Source organism: Embiotoca jacksoni, unplaced genomic scaffold (genome assembly GCF_022577435.1).
Source record: "Embiotoca jacksoni isolate LCO1_2020_lvr unplaced genomic scaffold, fEmbJac1.0.p SCAF_50, whole genome shotgun sequence".
Lineage (NCBI taxonomy): Eukaryota > Metazoa > Chordata > Actinopteri > Embiotocidae > Embiotoca > Embiotoca jacksoni.
Genome location: NW_027185404.1, coordinates 1,052,267 through 1,075,319, shown reverse-complemented (window position 1 = coordinate 1,075,319; position 23,053 = coordinate 1,052,267). Strand labels below are relative to the sequence as shown.

General features: G+C 42.4%; 1 protein-coding gene across 5 annotated transcripts in view; it reads left to right on the top strand.

Annotated features, from left to right (window-relative positions):
- Nucleotides 1–23,053, top strand: part of ascc3 (activating signal cointegrator 1 complex subunit 3) — a 149,303-nt gene that overhangs the window by 42,970 nt on the left and 83,280 nt on the right. For all 5 annotated transcript variants that reach the window (XM_069171968.1, XM_069171967.1, XM_069171969.1 and 2 more), the window contains exons 9-10: nucleotides 11,845–12,048; nucleotides 13,509–13,649. In XM_069171968.1, the coding sequence (XP_069028069.1) occupies nucleotides 11,845–12,048; nucleotides 13,509–13,649 (345 nt within the window). The remainder of the gene's footprint in view (nucleotides 1–11,844; nucleotides 12,049–13,508; nucleotides 13,650–23,053) is intronic.

Here is a 23,053-nt window from a genome sequence, read left to right as displayed (position 1 = left end):
TTGGATATTATGTGCTTAAATTCACATAAATCTTCCCAACAGCTGAAATGACTAATGATCATATTGTGGTAGCCGGAAGATATCTGAGAGTTCAGATCTACAATTATTTTTTTTTTTTTTATCTCTAATACATTGAGTAGTTGTAATGGATTGTGCTATATTATAAGGTTTTACTATTCTGTCATCTATCTCAACAATAGTGAAAATAGTATTCCCTGATTTGGATTTTAAATCTCATAATATTGGAAATGAACACTGACTTTCTCCTGATTTAGTTGTTCACTCAGGTTAAAGTCAGGAATCCTCATACAGCACAAGTTCTTTCATTGTTGATGTTTACCCTCCCACGATGTTTGCTCCCGAGTAAAAACACTTTCTCACTATTACAAGTTCATTTTTAGAACCATAATCACCCTGAATTAATCAAATCAAGTAAACCCTCAACCCCTAATTACCTTTATATTAAAAATACATTTTAAAAGTAATGGCCATCATCGCAGCTCTTTCACATTATTACCAATATATTATGAGGCCGTAGGAAGTGGAGGTGTCGCCTCCAGACTTAATTAGTTGTTTCTAATTAAGGTGTTAATTAAATGAGTTGGCTGACATGCCAGATGATAATGCAGGTATAGTTTGTATGTGCTTGTTTTTAAGAAATAACCTCCACTCTCTCGTTTAGATGTTTGTAGAGATAGTGGACTGTGTACTTGAATGTTGACAGAGTTGTGTTGTTTTAAATCACACACTGATGTTGTGCACTGACAGGAAATGACCTCCTCATGTGAACACATCACCCTCCAAAATATCTGCAGCTTTAATTATTTTATCCAGAAATCAACATGTTTTTGTGTCCTCTGTTTTAACACTCAATAAACACACTGATTCTTCTGTCCAGCAGCAGCAGTGGAAAAGAAACACTTTGTGTTCAGGAACATCTGCAGCTTCCTCACACGCTTTTAATTTGAAAATCCTTTATGTCGGTGGTCCCGCCCCCTTCCTCAAGATGGCGACCGTTTAGGGTGGAAAGTGTCCAGAGTTTCACACTTCTTGTTTTGGAGCGTTCTGAGTGCTTCATCCTGGTACTTGTAGTGTTCTGACGTTTCTGTACTGACAGTGTGAACACACTGATGCACTCAGAGTAGAGAGAGTTAGTACACAAGAACAACATCTGGAACACAGAACATGTGATGTTTTTTTTTTTATCTAATAGTGTGTTGGACTAAAGTGATTCAGAGCTGTGGAGCATTTTCTTCTGTCAGATGTTAAAACTTCTCCTGGCTGGTCTGAGCTTCTTTGGATGTCTCTTTAACAGAGAACAACTCGGTCTTAAAAGTAATATGTAGTATATACTAGAAATATATAATTAAAATCACTTTTTCCTCTCATGCATTGTGAAATATGAAGAATGGATTGTGTGTGATGTTGATGGGAGCGAGCTGCGAGGTGGGCTGCGCTGTGTTTATTCAAGGTTTCTGGCCTCACAAGGCTGCGCGCCTCTTCAGCAGGTGCTCCTGGATAAAGTGATGGATTACCTCACTCTTTGCTATCTCCATCCTGCTCCCTGCTCTCCATCTCCCTCCTTTGTGCCCCCCGCCCCCCTCCCTTCTTCCCTGCTCTGTAGGGAAATGAATGGGCCTCCTGTTTGCTGCATCCGCATCTCACTCTGTCAAACTCCACCACGCATCTGCTGCAGAGCATCGCTGTGTGTGCATGTGTGTGTGCTCAACGTGCATGTGGATCCATAGGCTCTGGGACTTACAATGTGTGTGTGTGTGTGTGTGTGTGTGTGTGTGTGTGTGTGTGTGTGTGTGTGTGTGTGTGTGTGTATGTGTGTGTGTGTGTGTGTGTGTTTTTAAGTGGGTTTGGCCAGGTCATTTAGTACTCTGCATGCAGGCTTGGAACCGGCTGATAAGCTGTTTGCAAAAACTGGCAATTAAAAGTTGATCAGGCTGTCAATTCAAATGGAATGAAATGGAACCAGAAAGTAATTAAAAGGATGGCATGAAAATGACAACAATTATATCTCTTAGCTTCCCATTACCGATGCACATGGGAATTTAATTAGTTTAGGAGCTCATATAGTGATTCATACAATACACACACTGTAATGCAAAATAGCTGCCACTAGAAAAAAGAAGAGAAAAGTCCCTCCTGTGCATTCACACCGTCTGGTCATCTCCATTTCACTTTAAACCCACATTGAGAGATGCCAATAAATATAGACAAAACTGTGTGTAACTGTTGCTGTTGAATCATTAGAGCAATATATGCCGGTCCAATTAGTGTGTTTTAAGTGGCCGGTGGATCGGAGCGATATTCCCAGTCCTCCCAGTTGGTCCATATGTCCTCAGGCTGTGTTTCTGCTGTGTTAATGAGCCTGTCAGTTTCCATCCCTCTCAGCATTGGCCCAGGATCACCTGCTTGGCACTCCGTGAGCAGGAAGGACTCCAGTTCAGACTATAGTTGTGTGAATAATGTTCATGCCGCCACTCAAGCAGCTTAGATGGGGAGGAGAGTGTAACCCAGGTTTATTTTTTTCTAGCTACATTTTACAGATGTGTCCTAAATGCCTCATGCAGACTATCGATGGATGCTAGCTCGAAGGCTGCAAACAGAAAAGCCTTTCGTCCAGTGGCGGTCACATAAATATTAAGTATATAATAATAGTTTGCTGTCACTAATTATATTCAGGTATTTTCTGTGTAAATGATCTTCTTGAGAGTGAATGAAGTCCTTCAAGTTTTTGTCGACCACGTGACCTGAGGCTGCTCTTCTATTGGCTGGTTCAGATTTTCAGCCCCTCCCTCTTTCATTGGCAGCGAATCGGTATTGTTTTACATTTTTCTATCTCGTGTCATTGAACATCTCTCGACGTCGTCTTTCAGGTTCACCTCACATCACCATGACGTCATCACACGGTGACTCATGCTTCTTTCTGTCTGACCGGCAGCGGAACGACAACTTCCAGTGGAACTATTTCTAGAGATGAGACGAGTACTCGGCTGAAACGAGTACCCGGTACGGATTATGTACTTTTGATGAGTATCGTCCGAGTAAATGTGTCAACATCCGTGTTGATGATGGTTTCCAACAGACAATAGCTGTGTGCACACAGCTCCACACAGAGCCCCGCCTCCTGGTTTACACAAAAGTAAAATAAGGAGTTCTAATTTAAGATTTACAGAGAAATTTGATCTACCTGCCTCATGTGTGGAAACACTGGACAACATGTGCAGCTAACTCCCTCCGTCTGTGTGGTTCTCTGTAGAGGAGGTTTCACTCTGGCTTTCTCTTTTCACATAAAGCCAGAGATCGCTCGCTGCCCGAGGATCTTCATATTGCAGAAAACGTTGAGTCCCGCTGCAGCCAGCTGGGCTTTGGAGATTGGTTTTGCCCCCGACTCAAACAGCTGCTCTCATTAGAAACTTTATTTAACCCTGCTGCTGAATGGTTGACCACAGATGTGTAGGGTCCTATATTAGCCAGCTGGGCTCTGCAGAGCCTCCACTCTGCTTGTTTAAATGGAGGCTGCTTTCTAGCCTGGAACCGTCTTCTGCAGTGATTCAGATCGATTTGCAATAAAGCAGAAAGTTGGTTGTTCATGTGTCAGTGTGTTCACAGATCTGATTGCTGCTGTATTTCTGTAGTTCAGTGTTGTATCTCGGGAGAAGAGAACAAATGTGTGAGTTTCTTCTTAATGAAGTCCTCTCAGCTCCTGTCAACTTAATCCACTTGGCGTCTTTCCTGGTGATATCAGCTGTTTGTTTAGCGTTGGGAATGATGTGTGTGTCTCTGTTAACTTTACAGCTCTGGATTATTGTTCTGAGTTCGAGAGTCCTGCTGCCACAAGTTGTTATTTTACAGAGTTTACAGTTGCAGTTGCATGCAAAAGTTTGAGCACCTGTGAGCAAATACATACTGGAGGTCGACCAATAGGACATTTTGAAAATCTGAATCAGTTGGACTTGCTTCAGCTGCTTCATCTCCCTCACTGCCTGCTGCAGGCTCCGCCCACAGATTCAATGTTGACTACATGATGAACCCTCGACCACCGACCTCTACTGGATGCATCCTTACACGTTACGTTTTTGGGTGACACACGTCTGTCGTCAGCGTGCAGTGTTTTTTGAACGCAATATTTTAGGAATACCGTGAGGAAATTTCTTTAAAACATTCACTTCAACTCAGGGATGAACTGACAGCTTTCTGGTGGTCAAAGGTCACCGTGACCTCATAAAACATGTTTGAGGCCTGAACTCAAGAATTTAAACCTCAGTTTTGACGAAGTTTCACTCAAATGTCAAAAGTGATAAAATGATGATGGTATGATGTTTGCAAAGATCAACTTCACTTTGAATTAATTCTCCTTTTTGGACCCTTAGAATCAACATGTGGTCAGAACCTGAATGTGTGACTCTCATCTAAACTCTGCTGATTGTAGAGATCTTCAGCATATGTGTGAAACATCCACCTTTTACAACCTGGAGCTTCTCTGCAGCAACATCCACATTTGAAGCGCCGTCTGTCGTCGTGGTAACAACTTGGTGTTCTATCAAAATCTGATTTATTGGAAATTCCTTCAAAGTCTTCACTATATGTGTTATATGAGTCTGGACAGACATGGATGGAAACTGGAACTTGACATGTTGCTGGAGGCAGAAAACTATGAAATCGGTAAAACTAATGAACTCTAAAAAAAAGAGAGTCAATAAATGATAATTACACATTCGTTATTGATACCGTGAAAATGTAAAATACAATGCAGTGTGGGAACACATTTTTTTTCCTTTCTTTCGTTATTGTCAAGCTGTTTACATGTCAGATCATTTTAAAAACTGCGAGCCCTGCGGCCATTGAGTTCAACGATAGGTTGTGATATTGATTATAAAAATCTGTGTGAGGATGTCAAAATCATTTGCAGATGTTTTTTTAGTCCAAATAACGCTTAACAGGCTTGGATTTTTTGCTGGGGTTTCCAGTCCGTAGTCAATTATATACAACTTCTATTGCAACATCATATTATTAACTACAAATGCATGCGTATCTGTCAGTAAATGAATCAGACCATATTTATTTCTAAATACATTTCATTTAACTGAAATAATTTATGAATCATCACTTGCATTACAAAATAGTAAAGTCTGGCCGCTGACCAAGAGAGGAGACAATTGCAATGTTTGAATAATTTGAGGGTAAATCAATAATGTGCAGAGCAGCAGAAAGATAAAACCCTGATGAGTTACTGGTACAAAGTTGCTGCTTGATTATCTTCAGTTCCTGAGTTCCACATGTTTTTGTGAGCAGTGTTCTGGTGCGTCTGAGATGTTTCACACCTGAAACTTCATCAGAGAGCGAAACATCGTAGTTTGAGAAACATTTCTGGGGAACAGAGAGGAGTATTAGGGAGACGAATCCAGCGAGTCGGACTGGTGAGGAGCTACGATGGTGTTGTTGTGGGTAGAAACTTGTGTTTTCATTGCGATGTGTTGTCGTGTTGGAGAACCCTGTTGCCATGGCACCACAGTTTGGGTCATTTGAACTCAGCGTTTGTCCTCGGACGCCTCAGAAGGTCCAGCAGAGCTCCGTGGTTTCACTCCGAACCCTCAAAGAAAAGCCAGCTGGTTCCCCTGATGCTCTTCTTCCAGAGTTGGACGGAGACGTCCTGAACGTCTCTAAGAACACGTCTCCAGGCTCGTTGCTTCGTGGTCTCGGACCTCCCGAAGCATCGCAAGAGTCTCCGTTGATGATTTCCATAGTTTGATATCAAATCTGACGTGTGTCCTCTGAGCGGAGAAATCCAACGCACCCAGAACGCTGCTCACTGAAACGTGTGAAACTCAGGAACTGAAGATGGTCAAGAGATGAAACTTGTACCAGTTACTCATCAGGGTTTTATCTTCCTGCTGCTCCGTGCACGTCACCCTCGTAATAATGATAATATAATTGAAACTTTAAATTAAACTGGTGGCTTTGGGGTGAAATCCCCAACTACCAACCAAGTAAGGCATCATCCCCAGTGAGTGTCTCCGTCCACCTCTCCAGTCCCCCGTCTCTCCTCTGCTATCACACGGGATCATTTCACTGTGGATGGTTAGTGTAACCAGCTCGGTGCCATGGTTTCCACTAGTTTCTCTGAACTCTTGATGAAGCTCAGCTAACTTCTATAATGTCTAAACAATAATGGCACTTCGGTTTCCTGTTCCAACGTACACGGAGAGTTCGCTGTGAGCAGCTGTGAAACATCTCTGTGCATTTAAAAGCCAGAGGAAACCGGTGTGAAGGACGTGTGCTGCTGATCCACTGAAGTCCCTGGATGTTCTTAGAAAGAAAAAAATGCAGCACATGATTTTCACACCAGCAGTTTCTCTGGCTGCTATACTTCCTGATGAGCAAAGTTTCAGCATCGCAGGGTCGCTCCTCCATATTATCAGCTGCATAATTCCCATTGCAGTACAGTAACTAGCTCCCCACCACTCTGACATCACAGCCTCCAGTCAGGTTTTGGCAGGCACAGCTGGATCTACAATTGGAAGATGTGTGTGCATACATTAACATAACAATGAAGCCGGAGAGGTTTTAAGGAGAGAATAGAAACCTACTGAAGATTTCCAAAGATCATTAAATGATGACAACTTTCTATTTACAACATGTATGCTGTACCTCAAGGTGAATACTGGGGCACGCATGCATTTGCATTCATTAGCATGTTTAAGAAGTTTGGGGACGCTGGCTTTTCATTACAAACAGACAAAGTCGATAAATCAAAATGAGGTGCCGGCCGTTCAACTGATTGTTGTGTCTCTGTGGTCACCGTGGAGACGGAGCAATGGGTGTGCAGACGCCTCACAAAACTGGGTGAAGCTCAGTGGTCCATAATTCAAAAAGGAATATTTATAAGTAGGAGCTCAGTGGGCTTAGTCTTGAGGGGAGAATTGGGCAGACAGCAGGAGAGCCGGATCAACGTTCTTCTGCTCGTCTTTACAGAGAGTGGAGGAAGATCTGCCGTCATTAGGGAGAGAGAGCACTTCTGTATCCACTCTGTACCTTCACCTGTGTAGTCCGGACCAGGGAGTCAGTGGTGAAGGTGTAAACGGAGTCATATGAGGGATTATATGGAGGCATTTTATTTTCAGCAGTGCCAGCTGTTGGATTGATGCACAAAGCTCCGAATACATCAGCTGGTGATTTTTAACACTTTCCATCCATCACGCAGCACGAATGCAGCAAAGTGTTTCAGCTCATTACAAACGTTTTCTTCCTTAGCTAGTCTTTGAATTAATCCAAACCTTTTGGCATGTTTTGATACCAGTGTCCTGATTTTGTTGAACCTTCCTTTATTTAAAGATCTCCTCCAGAAATGTATGAAGAGGTATGAAAACACACTTTGAACAATCATGTTTGTCTCTTATGGATTTGCTCAATTATCTCATTAAAATGTCCTCCTTCAGCAGATCGACGTGAGAACAGCCTTTTAGTTTTAAACTCTGCAGAATGAAGCTCCAACATTAAACTGGAGGAACAAGAAAAACAGTTTATATCATATTAGGAGTTCCTGTTCCAAACTTGACACCCTGAATGTCCTCATGGGTTTAGCATGTCCCAGGAGAACATATGATAAAAGGGGGAGGGGACAACATTCCTCTCTCCACGTGGGAAACCATTTGAACAGGAACGTTCACGTCTATTTGCATTTGCAGCTTTGGGTCTGTTGTATAAGCACTTTTACAGGCAACGGGTTATCGTCTTAATCAGCAGTCTTCATGCAACACAAAAGAACCAAACTCTCAGACGTATACATCCGCGGCCGTTCCTCAGAAGCCCCCGGGCTCCCGCAGCACCTCGCTGAAACCACAGCCGCCCGTCACTGCTCCCAGCTTAAGTAGACTCTAATAAAGTTGCTCTTTGATGCATTAATAACCTCTTCCTCCCTACTGGGCTGCGGGGCCAGCTTCCGAACAGCACCCCGCACATCCTCGCCTGACATGCACTCTTTAATTATTTCTTTCTCTGAGTGTTGGAGCGAAACGAGGGGAAGAGGAAAGTGATGACATACTTCTAATGAACCCTTGAATAAATAATACTGCTGTCTAAGCTTAAGGCATCCTGAAGCAGCATTAGTGGGAGAGAGGTGGAACACAGAGGAAGCAGAGGGCAGATAAAGCGGTGGAGGAAAGAGAAAAATAGATGCGGAGGTAGAGAACACCTGGTGGGGGTGCCACTGTGTCTGCAGAGCTCAATTCCTGTTGGTCAGTCAGAGTTTATCAGTGTCAGACTATCACCATCGACCTGCTCGACAGCAGATGAGATTCCTCCATTTTCCCCAACGAGGTGCTCTACACACTGATGGAGACTGTTTTGTAAAATGTGCCTTCGTGTTGCACTTCTGTTATTCTGCTGTGGTGTCATTCAGTGTTCAGTTTCAGACCAGCAACAAACTAAAACAGCAAACATGCCTCCTTTTTTTAATCTTATCTCAGAAATGTGAATGAATCTCAAATTATACAACAAGTAGTTCCGACCCAGAGATCTGATTGGTCAACTGAACCTTTGGAACAAATCATCATGACATCACACCCTGCTCATCACTAGAAATATCACTCCACCTTCTCAATGGGAATATATAACGAATAGAATTTCATATAATATGTAATATAATGTAGTTTATACTTATTATAGGTCTATTAAATAACCCATTTGGTGAAGTCGGGTCTCTTTTGGTCCTTTTTGGTCGCTCTGAGCACCCGTACCGTAACACCACGGATAGTCATGCACTTACAATCCTAGAGGAGGCTAGCTGGACCGGTTTGGTTTGAACACATGACACGGAGCTAAAATGTTAAAAACACATGAGTCCATGGATATCTTTGTTCATTAGATATCTTTGTTCATCAGATATCTTTATTCATCAGATATCTTTGTTCATCAGATATCTTTGTTCCAACCAGACTGAAATAGCTGAGCAGTTTAGTGTTTCTATGTTCTGTATTTATTCAGTTGGAGGCCAGAAATCCTCTCCGTTGCTAGGTGGTTGCTAAGGGTCGGACTACTTCCTGGAGTAGTAAACATTGCATACATTACGTAGGTGTCTACTGACTGATTGTTTTCCAGTTCTTTGTCATACCCCATATGTTGCCATAGAAACGGAGATCGTACAAAAAGTTTAATATTTTGAGAGTGAATTGCTCCACAATATGAAAACATTTAGATTACGTTTTATTGAGTTGGTGACTTACGGACCCACGTCACTGTCGTGCCAATATTGACGTTAAAGCATCACCCTCTCGTGCAATATTGCGCAAATCAGCTCTTTATTGTTGTTGAACATGAACTTAAATGGTTCACATATTTGTCTTTTGTGTTACCAGTGAACGAGGATGTGCGTGTGCTCACCTGAGTCGCTGCGGACACAAACAGCGGCTGAACATTTTGTATCCACGCTGCTTTTAAACATGTGCAGTATGCATGAGCATTTGTAAGATAAAATAATGATGACAGAAATACAAAATACAAAAAAATCCATTTAAAGATTTAAAGCCTAAAATGGCCGCACAAACAATCAGTTTTACCACTTAATTTTTTTAATATTTAACCACTTGGAGGGACACTGGCTGATCATGCGGTATAATCAGCAGTTCATTTGCATTTTATTACCATGTCTCTCTTCGTTTTCTGTAAGTACACATCAGAGCCATCGTCACTTCCGATGGGACCTTCACACTGTGAGCTGCAGTTAGCAGTGCCTTTTAAAGGTTGTTTTTTAAATAGTTATTTGCAAAAAGTACATCTCAATGAATATGTCACCATTCAAAATGTTTTTTTTTTTTTTCTTTTTTTGTTTTTTTTTAAGAAAGAAAGTTATTCTACGACTGTGTCTGCTTTCACCAGAGAATAATCTGATCTCTGTGTGTGTCCTGTAAATGTGTTTTTGGACCGTAAACCAGAGAAAATGATTCACCTGCAGCAGCGGCATGTTTTCACTCTCCTGTGTGTGTGTGTGTGTGTGTGTGTGTGTGTGTGTGTGTGTGTGTGTGTGTGTGTGTGTCGGGCACCAACTGTCCTTCACAGTGGCCGTTTTTCTGTTTATCAGAAGCGGTGTGAGATTGAGGGCCATCACCCACACTCTGTTGCCATAGTGAAGGCAGACGGAGGACAGCTTGAGTGACAGCTGATCCCACCACACACATTCCTCCTCCTTCTTGCTTTTTGATGCTGCAGCCATCTCACGCACTGGGTTTCAGCCTCCGACACACACACACACACACACACACACACACACACACACACACACACACACACACACACACACACACACACACACACACACACACACGTAACTGATCACCTGTCATGTAGAAATACTTTGCAGTATGTTTTTGTCACAGAATATGCAGTTGCCCTCGGTGGCAACTGCACTAAATGCTTGACGTTGGCCCAGATCTAGTTGCCAAGGGCAACTGGGCACCCGATGCTGAGCTGTGTCACTGACTCTGCCAATCAACCGTGACACTGATCCTGGATTTTTCTTGCACAGGTAGTGGCTCCAAATCTCAACATTACCACTCAGTTCACGGTTTAGTCATAAATCATCAGCAGCATCATTTAATTTAATGAATTCAAACTGAGATGAAATCACATTTTTACTACCAGAAGTTATATGTTGGCATGTGAATAAATCATTAAGTATTATACTATTATAATTAAGTATTATAATCTGAATATTCAAGGATGTATTGATGATGTTCACAGCATAAATGTATTCAATAAAAGGGACAACCCTTTCGATATTAGAGTTACAAGACCAGGTGAAAACCCAGTATATGGCTCAACTATGTGTAAAACACTCGAGGGCTTTTAATTTGACATGACGGCTTTTAATTTGAAATGGGCACAGGAAACCATGTCATTCAGCTGACCAATGGTGACTTCAGCTATTTTCTCATATGAACTCTGCAATGTTCTGAGATCATAAGAAACAGATTGTGTTGTCTGACTGAATATTTAATGGTGGTATAAGTCCGGCTGTGTTGTGTCATCATGTTGAGCCACTTCAGCATTATAGTAACATTACTTAGATAGTCGCTGACAGAGAAAAGCAGGCAGGTGAGAAGAGGAGCAGGTGAGCAGCACCTAGTGCCTCCTGGGTAATGCAGTTTATTTGGGGCCTTTATGAATTGCCTACATAAGTGATACGGAGAGGGCAGAACGGAGTACTGGCCCATTTTCAGTCCAGATACCACTTACTGGATTTTTCAGTTAAATAAAATTCAGTTTGATTCAATTTGTATTCATTGACATCGTGGATAATCACAACTGAGCAGGAGGCGGGGCCTCAGTACCACCTCAACACTCCCAGTACTACTGCTCAGACCCTGGTAGCAAATGATGTCACCACAGCAAGATGCTTATGTGATATGTTTGCTTCACTTCTGGGGAGTTGTCATGTTGTCCATCTTTCTCTACAATCTACAGTGCAAATCAACCTTTTCTCCCCAAAATTAGCTCATATGTGTCTGTTTGCAGTTCCCCATTTGATTCATCTGAATTCTCTGAAATCTCCAAAGCAAACTGCTCTCGGAGATCTATTACCTGTGTGTTGAACTGTGGCAGCAGTTTCCATGTCAAGTAAAACAAGCGGAGCACTTTTCTGGGCTCCAGCACAACGTATCTTCCAAATAATTACACAGAAACAATCCTGCATTGTGGTTTATTTTTGGACACTGTGAAAGGCAGCTCTTTACAATAACATCACTTATTACAGGATCCTCTGCATGATATGTGTTGTGGTTGTATTTATGATGAGTGTATTATTCATCCTTTCATTCATTGCCCTTGCTTGCTCAGATCGGGCAGCTGGTGTTCAAGGGGATGAAGCGTCTGAACAGGATCCAGTCGCTGGTGTTTGAGACGGCCTACAACACCAACGAGAACCTTCTGATCTGCGCTCCAACCGGCGCCGGCAAGACCAACATCGCCATGCTGACGGTCCTCCACGAGATCCGCCAGCACCTCCAGCCTGGAGGCATCATCAGGAAGGAGGAGTTCAAGGTCTGACGCTGACACACAGACACGCAAACTTACTGTCGCCTCGTGGATCGCTGCTGCTTATCGTAGGAAACATTTGATCGGGACAGGCTGTGATATGTTTGTCTGTAAATCACAGTTACAGTTAGGATTGCTGAGTAATCCTTGTCTGCAGTAACTGCTGCATGTTTCCACAGTCACTGCACCAAGAGGTCTCTGAACAAACCTCATGGAGATTAAACTGATCACTGGCTCACATTCCAGGCAGCACTTTCTAATAGTTTAAAGTCAAGGACAGCTGGGTTTACGTGATCATGTTCTCTTTAGGAGGCTTTGGTTTATATTTAAACAATCTGAGTGCACAGTAGGAAGTGCATTTCTCTACCACAGAATCATAATTGTACTTTTTGTATGATATTAAAGAAATCAGTGTCATCTCCCATTCTCTTAAACAGCTAGGTGCACTTGCACCTTGGTGGATTTGCCAAGTAGTTGGAGGGAAAGTACAACCCTGTCTCTGTAAATAAATGTAAATAAAAACAGAACACAATGATTTACAAATTACATAAACCCATATTTAATTTCAAATAGACCAAAGACAACATAGCAAATATTTAAACAGAGACATTTTATTGTTTTCTGAAAAATATATACTCATTTTGAATTTGACAAGGCTGGAAACCAATATTGGATGGTGGTGATCTTCGGGCCCTCAGGCAGCACTGCATTAAAAACACACTATTCTGGAGTGGAAATCACTGCATGGGCTCAGGAACACTTGTGAAAACCATCGTCTGTGAACACAGTTCATCGCTGCGTCCACAAATGCAGGTTAAAACTCTCCAAAGAAGAAACCAGATAGAAACATGATCCAGAAACACCGCCGCCTTCTTTGGACCCGTACATTCGTGTTTCGGTTTGTACGCGTGACCAATCAAACATGACTCAATCTTTACCTGCAGTAAACACATGAAACTCTGCCTATAGTCTCCATGACTGTCTCCTTTATTCGTTTGATGTTTTTCTAATTACTAGAAATCCTCCTCTTGTTGGTGAAGTGAAGTTATAACTGAAACATGTCTCCATAAACCGGCAGTGATGACTCCTAAAACACACTCGGATAAATAATTTAGACGTCTGGAATGCTTTTCATCAAGTCACACACACACACACACACACACACACACACACACACACACACACACACACACACACAGATTCACATCATGCAAGCCTGTGACGACGGACATTTTTCATACATCACCATTAAGTTGTACCCATGCCCAAGTGGCTGGCATGATATTTCTCAATAAATTGTGACTTGTGCTTGTTGCCAGGGAACAAATGATCCCGCCGCGTTTATCACCACAATGTCCTTCCAGTTCCCTCCTCCACCCCCCAACCCCTACCTCCATCTTCCACCTTCAGCTCTCCACCACTGTCTGTTCTCCATCCGGTTTATTTCCATGTGTATCTCTCTGCAGATCATATATGTGGCTCCCATGAAGGCCTTGGCAGCTGAGATGACTAAATACTTCAGTAACAGACTGGAGCCACTCGGCATCAGTGTGAAAGAACTCACTGGAGACATGCAGCTAACCAAAGGAGAGATCCTCCGAACACAGGTACACACACACACACACACACACACACGCACGCATAAACGCACACAGGTATACACACACGCGCACGCGCACGCATAAACGCACACATGCACACACGCACGCACACACACACAAGCACACACACACAGTACATGCTAACCAATCATCAACCATCAGTGATGTCATCGTTGGTTTGTGAACGTTATGAATCCTCCAGTTCAGATTCTGTCCGTCACCATCTTTGCTAGTTCGGAGCGGTTTGGAGCAGGAAGTGACCATATTTGAACTAGCTGGGGGAGGAGCCAGTGGTGGATCTGACTGATCTGATTGGAAACCTGACGATTTATGAATGAGGGATTATTTTCAGATGGACCTCCAGAAAACTAATAAGAAGGAGTGACTTTAGCTAACAACACCGAGATAACTGATGGACACATTTTATTCACTTTGGATTTGATGAGAGAAGTTGAATGGGAGTCTATGGAGCCGGAGGCTTTTTGAAGCCGACCTCTAGTGGCACTCGGTGGTATTGCAGCTGAAGACACTTCTGGATCAGAACCATTTTTCAGACCTGGAAGCTACAAACACTTTTATATACAGTTTGTGGTTTTGACCCTCGTGATTGACAGTTAAGGCAGAGAGGAGTCATCGGACACACACAGGGTGTCTCTTGGGATTTTAATCAGACTGTAATTGAAGCAGCTTCCTCTTTTTGTCTTGTTTCTAATATTTTAAAAACAAAACCTTATCTGGAAATAGTTTAAGAAATATTAGTGTATTGCTGTTTCTTGCTTAAATTCTCTCATTTTGTGGAGGGAAAAAAAAGTATTGTTTATGTTATTTTCTGTGTCAAGTCTTGCATGTGCTTTTATTGACTGCACATACATTGGAGAGCAGACGGACTCAGCAGGGATTCCTCCTGGTGAAAGATCCGGTATCATTTGTCTCTGATCAGTCATGTGATGGTTCATCGACCGATCTGAGTGTGTTTGGACTAATGGGACCAGAAGTGTCTCTCTTATCTCCACATGTATGTTCTCTAACACCCACAGGTGGGTTGGGTTGTGTCATATCTCCTGCAAAGAGCTGCTGATTGTTAGTTACAGATGTGGCTGAACTACGGTTAATTTCCAGTTGCCTGAGCACGACCTGCTGTGGAGGTGTTTGTTTGTTGTCTTCATTGTGATTGGAATCCTTTCACACACATCCTTCCTGCTTTATGCAGCTCCATACATCTTTCTGCTGCTTTTTTTTTAATGAAGTGAGTACACGACTTCAGTGCTGTCAGAAGTCCTCCTCTTGTTGGTGAAGTGAAATTCATAAAATAGAAAAAAAAAAAAAAAATACCGAGCTATGCTGCCATTATGCTAGACTATCAACTACATTGACACACAGTGTAGTTTGACTCTGACTCCACCATCCTACTGCTGCAGATTCTCACCAGAGCATCAAATGTGGATTAATGTGCCACTGAGAAACAGTCCCTAACAAATGGACTATTTTTTGCAGTTTGAGTAACATTTGCTGAAAACTGTGGAGGCCAGCTGGCATAGAAAAGTACTGAAACTCCATGTTTCTGACTTAAGATTACACATCAGAGGGAAAGCAGGGTGTCACAGATGGTAGGGAGGTCCGGAGGTAGTGAGATGGACCGACACCTCCTTCTTTAGAAATCAGCAACATGAAATGACAAACACACGAAGGAAGGGCATTTTAAGAAAAACATACTAATCAGCCGTCACTCATTCAGAGTGACAGTGAGAGTGACAGTCAGAGTGACCGTCAGAGTGACCGTCAGACAAGATGATAGTCGCATAAACTGGTTGATTTTGTATTAAAACGTCGGGACCCCTTCCTGCTCCAGATGCATGATGTTGTGGGTATAAATATATGTACTACAGCCCACTTGCAGGAGGCACTGATGATGGTTAAGTTCTACTCCCTTTTTTTTGAAGGATAATTTAAAGCCCAGAAAAAGAAAGTATCGTAAAGCAGATCAGACATGAACTCCATGTAAAGCACCGTTCTTCAGGCGTTTTTCCTCTCTGACCATCGTCTTTTACTGATATCACTCGGTGTCACACAGCTGGGGCCAGGCAGGGTCAAAGGTCAGCTGCCTTCAGCGGCTTTGAGAATGTTTTTATTGGCGTTTTTGGGAGTTTGTCTGCAGTTGATAATAATTAGAAGATATTTATTGGGTAGGATCATGTAATGAGTCATCTGTTCTCTCAGATTGCTTCTTAATAATGTGTCCTTAGTTTTCCGTTAGAAAGCCGGTCGGTCCCCTGTGGCCCCCCGTCGTGTCGGGGTATTAGCCACTTTAATTCATGACATTAATTATGAGATCAGACTTCAGTTTTCCAGGTTTTAGTGCAGCGTTTGTCCTAAACACGGCCATCTGGAGCGCACCTGCTGCTGTATCATGAATCATAAAAGTCAACCATAAAATGTTAAATTTAATTCCTAAATACAGAGAAAACTTCAGATGTTTTACATCTGTATCAGAACCAGTAAATTCATGTTGTATAGTCTCTGATTAAATTATAAACACTGCTGAATGCTTCGAGAGCACCACTCCATGTAAACTGTGTTTTATGAGAATAAAACAGGTGGATCGAGGACTACCGTATTTTTCGGACTATAAGGCGCCCTGTGAATTAACGTGTCTATGTTCACACATAAACTGCACCGGATTATAAGGCGCATTAAGCAAAACAACACAGTCCGGTAAATCAAACTCCGGGCGCAGGCTGCCTCACATGAATGCACTTTTAGTTTAGACATTACATTCCTGTTACGGGGCCGATCAGGTAGTGACACATCGTACCGTAATGCTCCGAATATCCATTGAGTGGAGCGGCTTCGTTGCTTACCAAAGTCGTACTTACACATTTCGACAGATTTTTGAGCGCATTGTACCACATAAAATCGATCAATAAGCACAACAAGTAACCATACATAAGGCGCGCTGGATTATGAGGCGCACTGTCAATTTTTGAGAAAATTTAAGGATTTTAAGTGCGCCTTATAGTCCGAAAAATACGGTAATCCTGAATTCTTTAGGCAGCACAATATTTCTTAAAGTTTCTTAAATCTAATATTGATATTTTGACTCATCGGTATGGCATGTCCCTTTTTACGTAAGCACTTTGAATCAATACGACTTAAACTAGTTTTTATGGGTTTATAACCATAAAATTAGTCCAAAACCTTTTTCAATTCAGTTCAACATTCAAAAAAATATATAACAATAAGAATATGTTGACCAATCAATGTTTCAGTTTCACATAAAAACTGGAATAAACACAGTTTCTTCAGAAATAATTTGAAACTGACAAAAGTAATCAGCCTCCATCAATGTTTATTCTATGTCTAGTAAAAATCTGACTTTGGTTTTGATTCTTATTTCAACACAATATTTTAAATAATAAAACAAATGAAAATAACAAAATAGATACTGAACCTTCCTGTCTGTCAGTGAGACTTCCTGTCAGCAGGTATAATGTTCTGTTCCTGGAGAATTTCATATTTTCCTCTTTGAACACAGAGCTGATGGGACTAAACAAAAAGCTCTCAGAAAGTGATTCATGCTGCAGTCAGACTCTGAGACCTTGGAGTTCTACTCTGAAGCTTTCTTCGGTTCTTTGTGGACCATCAGCACCATCCTTCTGTTCAGTATGGGCTCCATGTTCTTCCTGCAGTTAGACTCCAGTACTGTGGACCTTGAACTGGTTTCCAACATGTGCAGCTGTAGTCACAGGAACATGAAGCTGCTTGGAGATGCTCTTCCAGCCTTCAACATGCTGCTCGATCATTCTCATCCTTCAGAGACATGCTCCACCCTCTGCTTTGATCCTTGTGGAGAAGGACTCGTACTACAGCACAATAAAGAGCCCAAACACCTCAAAACCTTGAAGAATGGCTCGATCTCAAAACCTTTTATTTACCTTCAACATCCTGTTAGTTGAGTATTTGAGTCCTTCCTTCCTGATTTTGAGCAGCAATGCTTGAAAACCAAGAAGGACCTTTTCATTCAAATGGTTCAGCTGATATTATAATTTGTGATCAAATATAGAATCAAAAACATCTGCACGAATAGTCCCAGACCTTTTCAACCCTCAGTATTTGCTGATATTTAAGATTTACTGTGTCGTCAGTGAAAGATGTCATGAAATGTCCTGATTGCTCTTATATTTGATTCTTTTTTTTTCATATTGTGGGTTGAATAAGGAAGGAAAGAAGTCAAACACCTTCACTTTTTCCACATTGTGTTGCAGATTTACAGGATTTATTAATTACTGGCGGTTTGTATGGTCAGACAGACTTCTGTCGACACTTGGGAGTAGTTACCATGGTTACAGTATCGTAATGACAAATTTAAATATTTGTTTTGGATTAGAGAGCTGTTGTGGAAGTGTTAGTATGAGAGTAGGAGAGAAGAACTGGGCAGAGAGCTGAACAGAGAAATAAGTTGTTTCTGTGCAGGAGACGTTTGGAAACCTTTGTAAATCTTCTTATTTCCATATTGTCAGAAGACGCGTTCCATCATGTTTATCAACCTTCACTCAGTATTAAGATACTCAGGTGATGCGGATTTCTATCATCTTCTAATGTTATCATTTTATATGAGGTGGCTCCTATATCTGAGCTCATAAGGATTCTTCATAAAATCCAACATTTCACTCCCATTTTTCACGAGTTGAAGTAAAAGATAATACGTATTCTTTCATGTATGTGAAAGGTTTATTTCGCTCCTATTTTGTTCTCCATGTTAGTGAGCACTTCACCTTTGACAATACGATCAATCCACCAGACACCAGTTGTGGCAAAAATCAGATGCTGATTAAACAGCAGGATTATTAAACAAGTGTCCCTCAGACTGTCGCAATAAAAGGTCTTTCTGAAATATCAAGATATTCAACCTCATTCGTCAGTGGAAAACCCTGGAGAACAAAGAGCTCCTGCTCCATTGCAAAGCAACTAGAAACTAGAAACAGTTGTAAAGAGGCCGGATGGCTCGTTGCAACGGTTCCGGGACCCTCCAAGAAGGCCGGATACTCCGAACTGCTGTTTGGTGCATAAACACAAACAACAGTCAGAGTCTTCCTCCCTGCAGCCTGCAGGCACATGGAGGCGACTGGTCGTTCTCCGGGGAGAACTCCAACACGGCGGCGCTCAGCCGGGGCAACTCCAGAGAAGGATAAAGTCCAGCCCCTCTCCAGGATCTTGGTTCCAGAGCCAGTGCTGTCAGGAGGTGAGCCCAACTATATCTAGCTAGTATCCCTCCACCTCCTGAACCAGCTCCGGCTCTTTCCCCGCTAGCGAGGTGACGTTCCACGTCCCAAGAGGTAGTCCATGCTGCCGGCGATCGGCCTTCCTGGGCCCCCGGCCCGGCCCACCGCCCGGTCTACAGTACACCCGGCCCGATGCTTATCAAGCAGTCAAATTAAAAAAAAAAGTGCATGTTCAGTTAAGTTTACCAGTCAGTTCAATGGGTTGCATAATCAGTGGAGTGTTTCAGTGATTACAGATCAGCAGAGCTTTATTTGTGTTTTCTGAGGAGTTTCCCTAATAGAAACTATAAACTCATCCTCTGAGGTTTTTTTTTCCTTTGTTATAGAAGCAAAATAGATTTAATACAATGAGGCCAAAGGGGATGAAAGTTGCAGGTTGAGCACATAGTGAGTGAGCGAGCCGGGCTCCTGGAGCTCAGAGGGAAGTGGAGGTGGGTGGATCCAGACTTAAAGACTGAGAAGGTTGGAAAACATGCATATCTGTTAAATCCAAAAGAGTTGGATTGGAGAGATTTCACAGCTTAGAGTTTAAGTTTATAAGCCTGGTGGGACTTATGAATACAAGAGGGAAGTGTGTGTGTGTGTGTGTGTGTGTGTGTGTGTGTGTGTGTGTGTGTGTGTGTGTGTGTGTGTGTGTGTGAAATGAGGCCAATTCCAGCTCATCTGAAGGTGTTTTAAAGTTGCATTTCTATCAGGTCTCCTGAAAAGATTTGACAAAGAGAATGATTAGTCAGATTCTCTGCAGCTCTTCTTCACAGAGCCGTGTTCTCTCTGATGCCTCCATCTGACTGTTAGCTTCACTACTTTTACAGAGAGGTTCAGTGAACAGCTCAGTCCAGGAGTGATGTCATGCTCGGTAACCTTGGCTGTCCTCTCTCGTTCTTTCATCACGTCCTTTTGATGTTCACCGTAAATTAGCAGCAGTCAGTGGGGCATCACACCAATATGCTCACGACTCGGTTTCGTGTACGACCAATCAGATTCATGAATTTACAGGAATCCAAAGGGTGTATTGGCTGATCAGATGATCACCAGTTTTTTTTTATGTTTTCCAACCTAAAAGGCAGTTACTTTGTATTTTTTTTCAAAGAAAAACATGAACTATTCTGTTCTGTAGTTTTGTGCTATTTTGCAATGATTGTGAAAAGTGGCTAAGCTGTGAAACTGACTGGCCAGATTGCTGCAGGGAGTTGTGAGTTGTTAATCTGCTGTGTCATTAAGGAGTGTGGGGATGGTTGCAGCTGGCCGTTTAGGAGGGAACTTTGACCAGTCTGGGAGCAATTGGGAGAAAGTTAGAAGTTACTGTTGTTGGTATTGAATTTATACAAAGAGATAGATAGACGGGGTACTTATCCCACTGAGGGAAATGTTACAGCTGTGTGTGTGTGTGTGTGTGTGTGTGTGTGTGTGTGTGTGTGTGTGTGTGTGTGTGTGTGTGTGTGTGTGTGTGTGCGCGCGCGCGCGCTCAGGTAAAAAGCCACCATACAACTGCAAAGTATTAACCACATGCAACAGAAGCAAGTAGTCATACAAATATCATAATTTATAAAATATCAAAAATGAAGGTGAAGGTGACCAAGTAAATAAATAACATAACTTTGAATTTATGAGGAAATATTTTATGACAAATAATAATAACAATATACATACATACATAACTGATATGAAATGAAATCCAGCTCAGTGCGTCGCTGTGCGGTCTGCGGTTACCCAGAAGACCCTCCTCTGTGAGGACCCTGGAAATGGTGATAGTAAACGCTCAAAGTATTTGTCTGAAATCTCACTTACATGCCTCTTTTTTGTTGTTTTTCTGAACAGGGAAATAATCAGCAGAATGACAGACCTCTTTACATACCTTTAAAACGACTGTTAGCAGAATTTAAAAGCATTTGTCGTGGAATCCTTTTTTTTTTTTTTATACAAAACTGTACACAATACGTTTTGTGTAAGGAACATTAAACGAAACAGACGGCCAGTTTGTTCAGCAGTGGAGCTAACAATTATAATAAATGGGTTAATATGTCATCAGTCAGTGTGAACGTGTAGCCGAGGGCTTCCTGAACCTTCAGTTTATTCTCCCAGATTGAAAATGAGCTGTTTTGTTCCTCCCACTGCATCACCCACCCAGCAGAAGAAAAGAGCAGTCGGCACTGCAATGATGTTTTCTCATATTTGTCTAATTGTGAGGGTATTCTCGTGGGGACTGAACATAAGGACACACACACACACACACACACACACACACACACACACACACACACACACACACACACACACACTGAGAAGGTTCTCATTACAGTTTGCCTTGACAGGCTGTTAGTCGTTAACATATCGTCATCCAGTAAATGTCTCTCTCTAACCTCCCCACTCCATTTTCCTCCCACCTACCTCATCCTCCCACATCTTTCTCTCTCTCCCCGTGGCTGTGTGGTGGTTACCATGGAAACAGAAAGGGTTTGGCGGGATGCTGCCATGTGGATGCCAGCATGGGGGTGGGTGGCATCCTGGGACTTCCAGGCCGTCTTCCGTCTCTGTCCAGAGAGGAAGTGTTAGTTAATGACGGCCTCACAGCCGGACCGCTTTCCAGAACAGACAGGATGAAGGGAACCGGTCCAAAGTTTCTCGGTAAAGTCAGGTCACAAGTAAAGAAATTTGAAATAGCTGCGGTTGTTTTTCAGCCAATTTTGTGCTCCTGAATTTGGTGTCAGAAAGACGACTAAAACTGAAACTGAAGCAGCAGAACTCCGAAACAGTTCACGTCAATACTGAAACGTCCCTCTGTATCGAGTCGTATATGCAAAGATCTGTTTCAACAGCTGATCACTTATCACACCGTCTCTCAGCAATACCAGTAATTAGTGGTTAAGTGCTGAAAGTTAGCGAGGTGTGTCCCGGCCTGTGTTGTGCATGGCTGCACACATCTGAGCTGACCTCACCACCGAGGAAGAAGCTCATCACTCCCACTCTACTCATTAGACCAACGAACGGGGGGATTCCTAAATGAGCTTCTGCATCGCCCTCCCAACCTCCGACTGTTTGTAGTATGAGGACGCACCGGGGAATGGCACATGATTAACAGCTGCCGCATTCAGACGGTATTCAGAGGCAACATCCAGGAAGATGATGTTGAGTTGATGAAGCACAGCTGCTAGCATGCTGCCAACATCCTGGATGCTACTTCCTGATGGACTATTGGACACACAACAGCCTGAAACTTAACTTCCTGTAACAATAAGCTGAAAACACACCTGACACTTCCACGACTTTGGACCAATACTCTGTTTTCTAACATTTAGTCTGGACATATTTTAGTTGGCGCGAGCTTTCTGGTAGCATGTATGTTGACTGTACAACTGACCAATAGTGAACAGAGAGGAAACCATGAATGTCGTCATATGAACTAATGCTGGTCGTCATGGACCAGAAGTCATATCCAGATATGGTTTGGCTGAATGGAGATACAGTTGAAACCAGAAGTTTACATACACTGTGCAAAAAGACACATAACACTTTTTTTCTCACTGTCTGAAGTTAAATCAGACTAAACCTCTCCTGTTTCAGGTCCGTTAGGATTACCAAAATTATTTAACTTTTGCTAAATGTCACAATAATGAGAAAGAGAATATTTTAGAGAATTTTTCATTACTTTCTTCAAGGTCAAAAGTTTACATCCAGTTCCTTAGTATTTAGTAGCATTGCCTTTGAACTGCATGACTTGGGTCAAACGTTTTGGGTATCCTTCCACAAGCTTCTTACAGTACTCTGCTGGAATTCTGGCCCATTCCTCCCGACAGAACTGGTGGAACTGAGTCAGGTTTGTTGGCCGCCTCGCTCGCACACGCCTTTTCAGATCTGCCCACAAATTTTCGATGGGATTCAGGTCAGGGCTTTGTGATGGCCACTCCAAGACATTGACTTTGTTGTCCTCAAGCCACTTTTTAACTATTTTGGCAGTATGCTTAGGGTCATTGTCCATTTGGAAGACCCATTTGCGCCCAAGTTTGAGCTTCCTGGCTGATGTCCTGAGATGTTGCCTTAATATTTCCAGGTAATGTTCTTTCTTCATGATGCCGTCTATTTTATGAAGAGCTCCAGTTCCTGCTGCAGCAAAACAGCCCCACAACATGATGC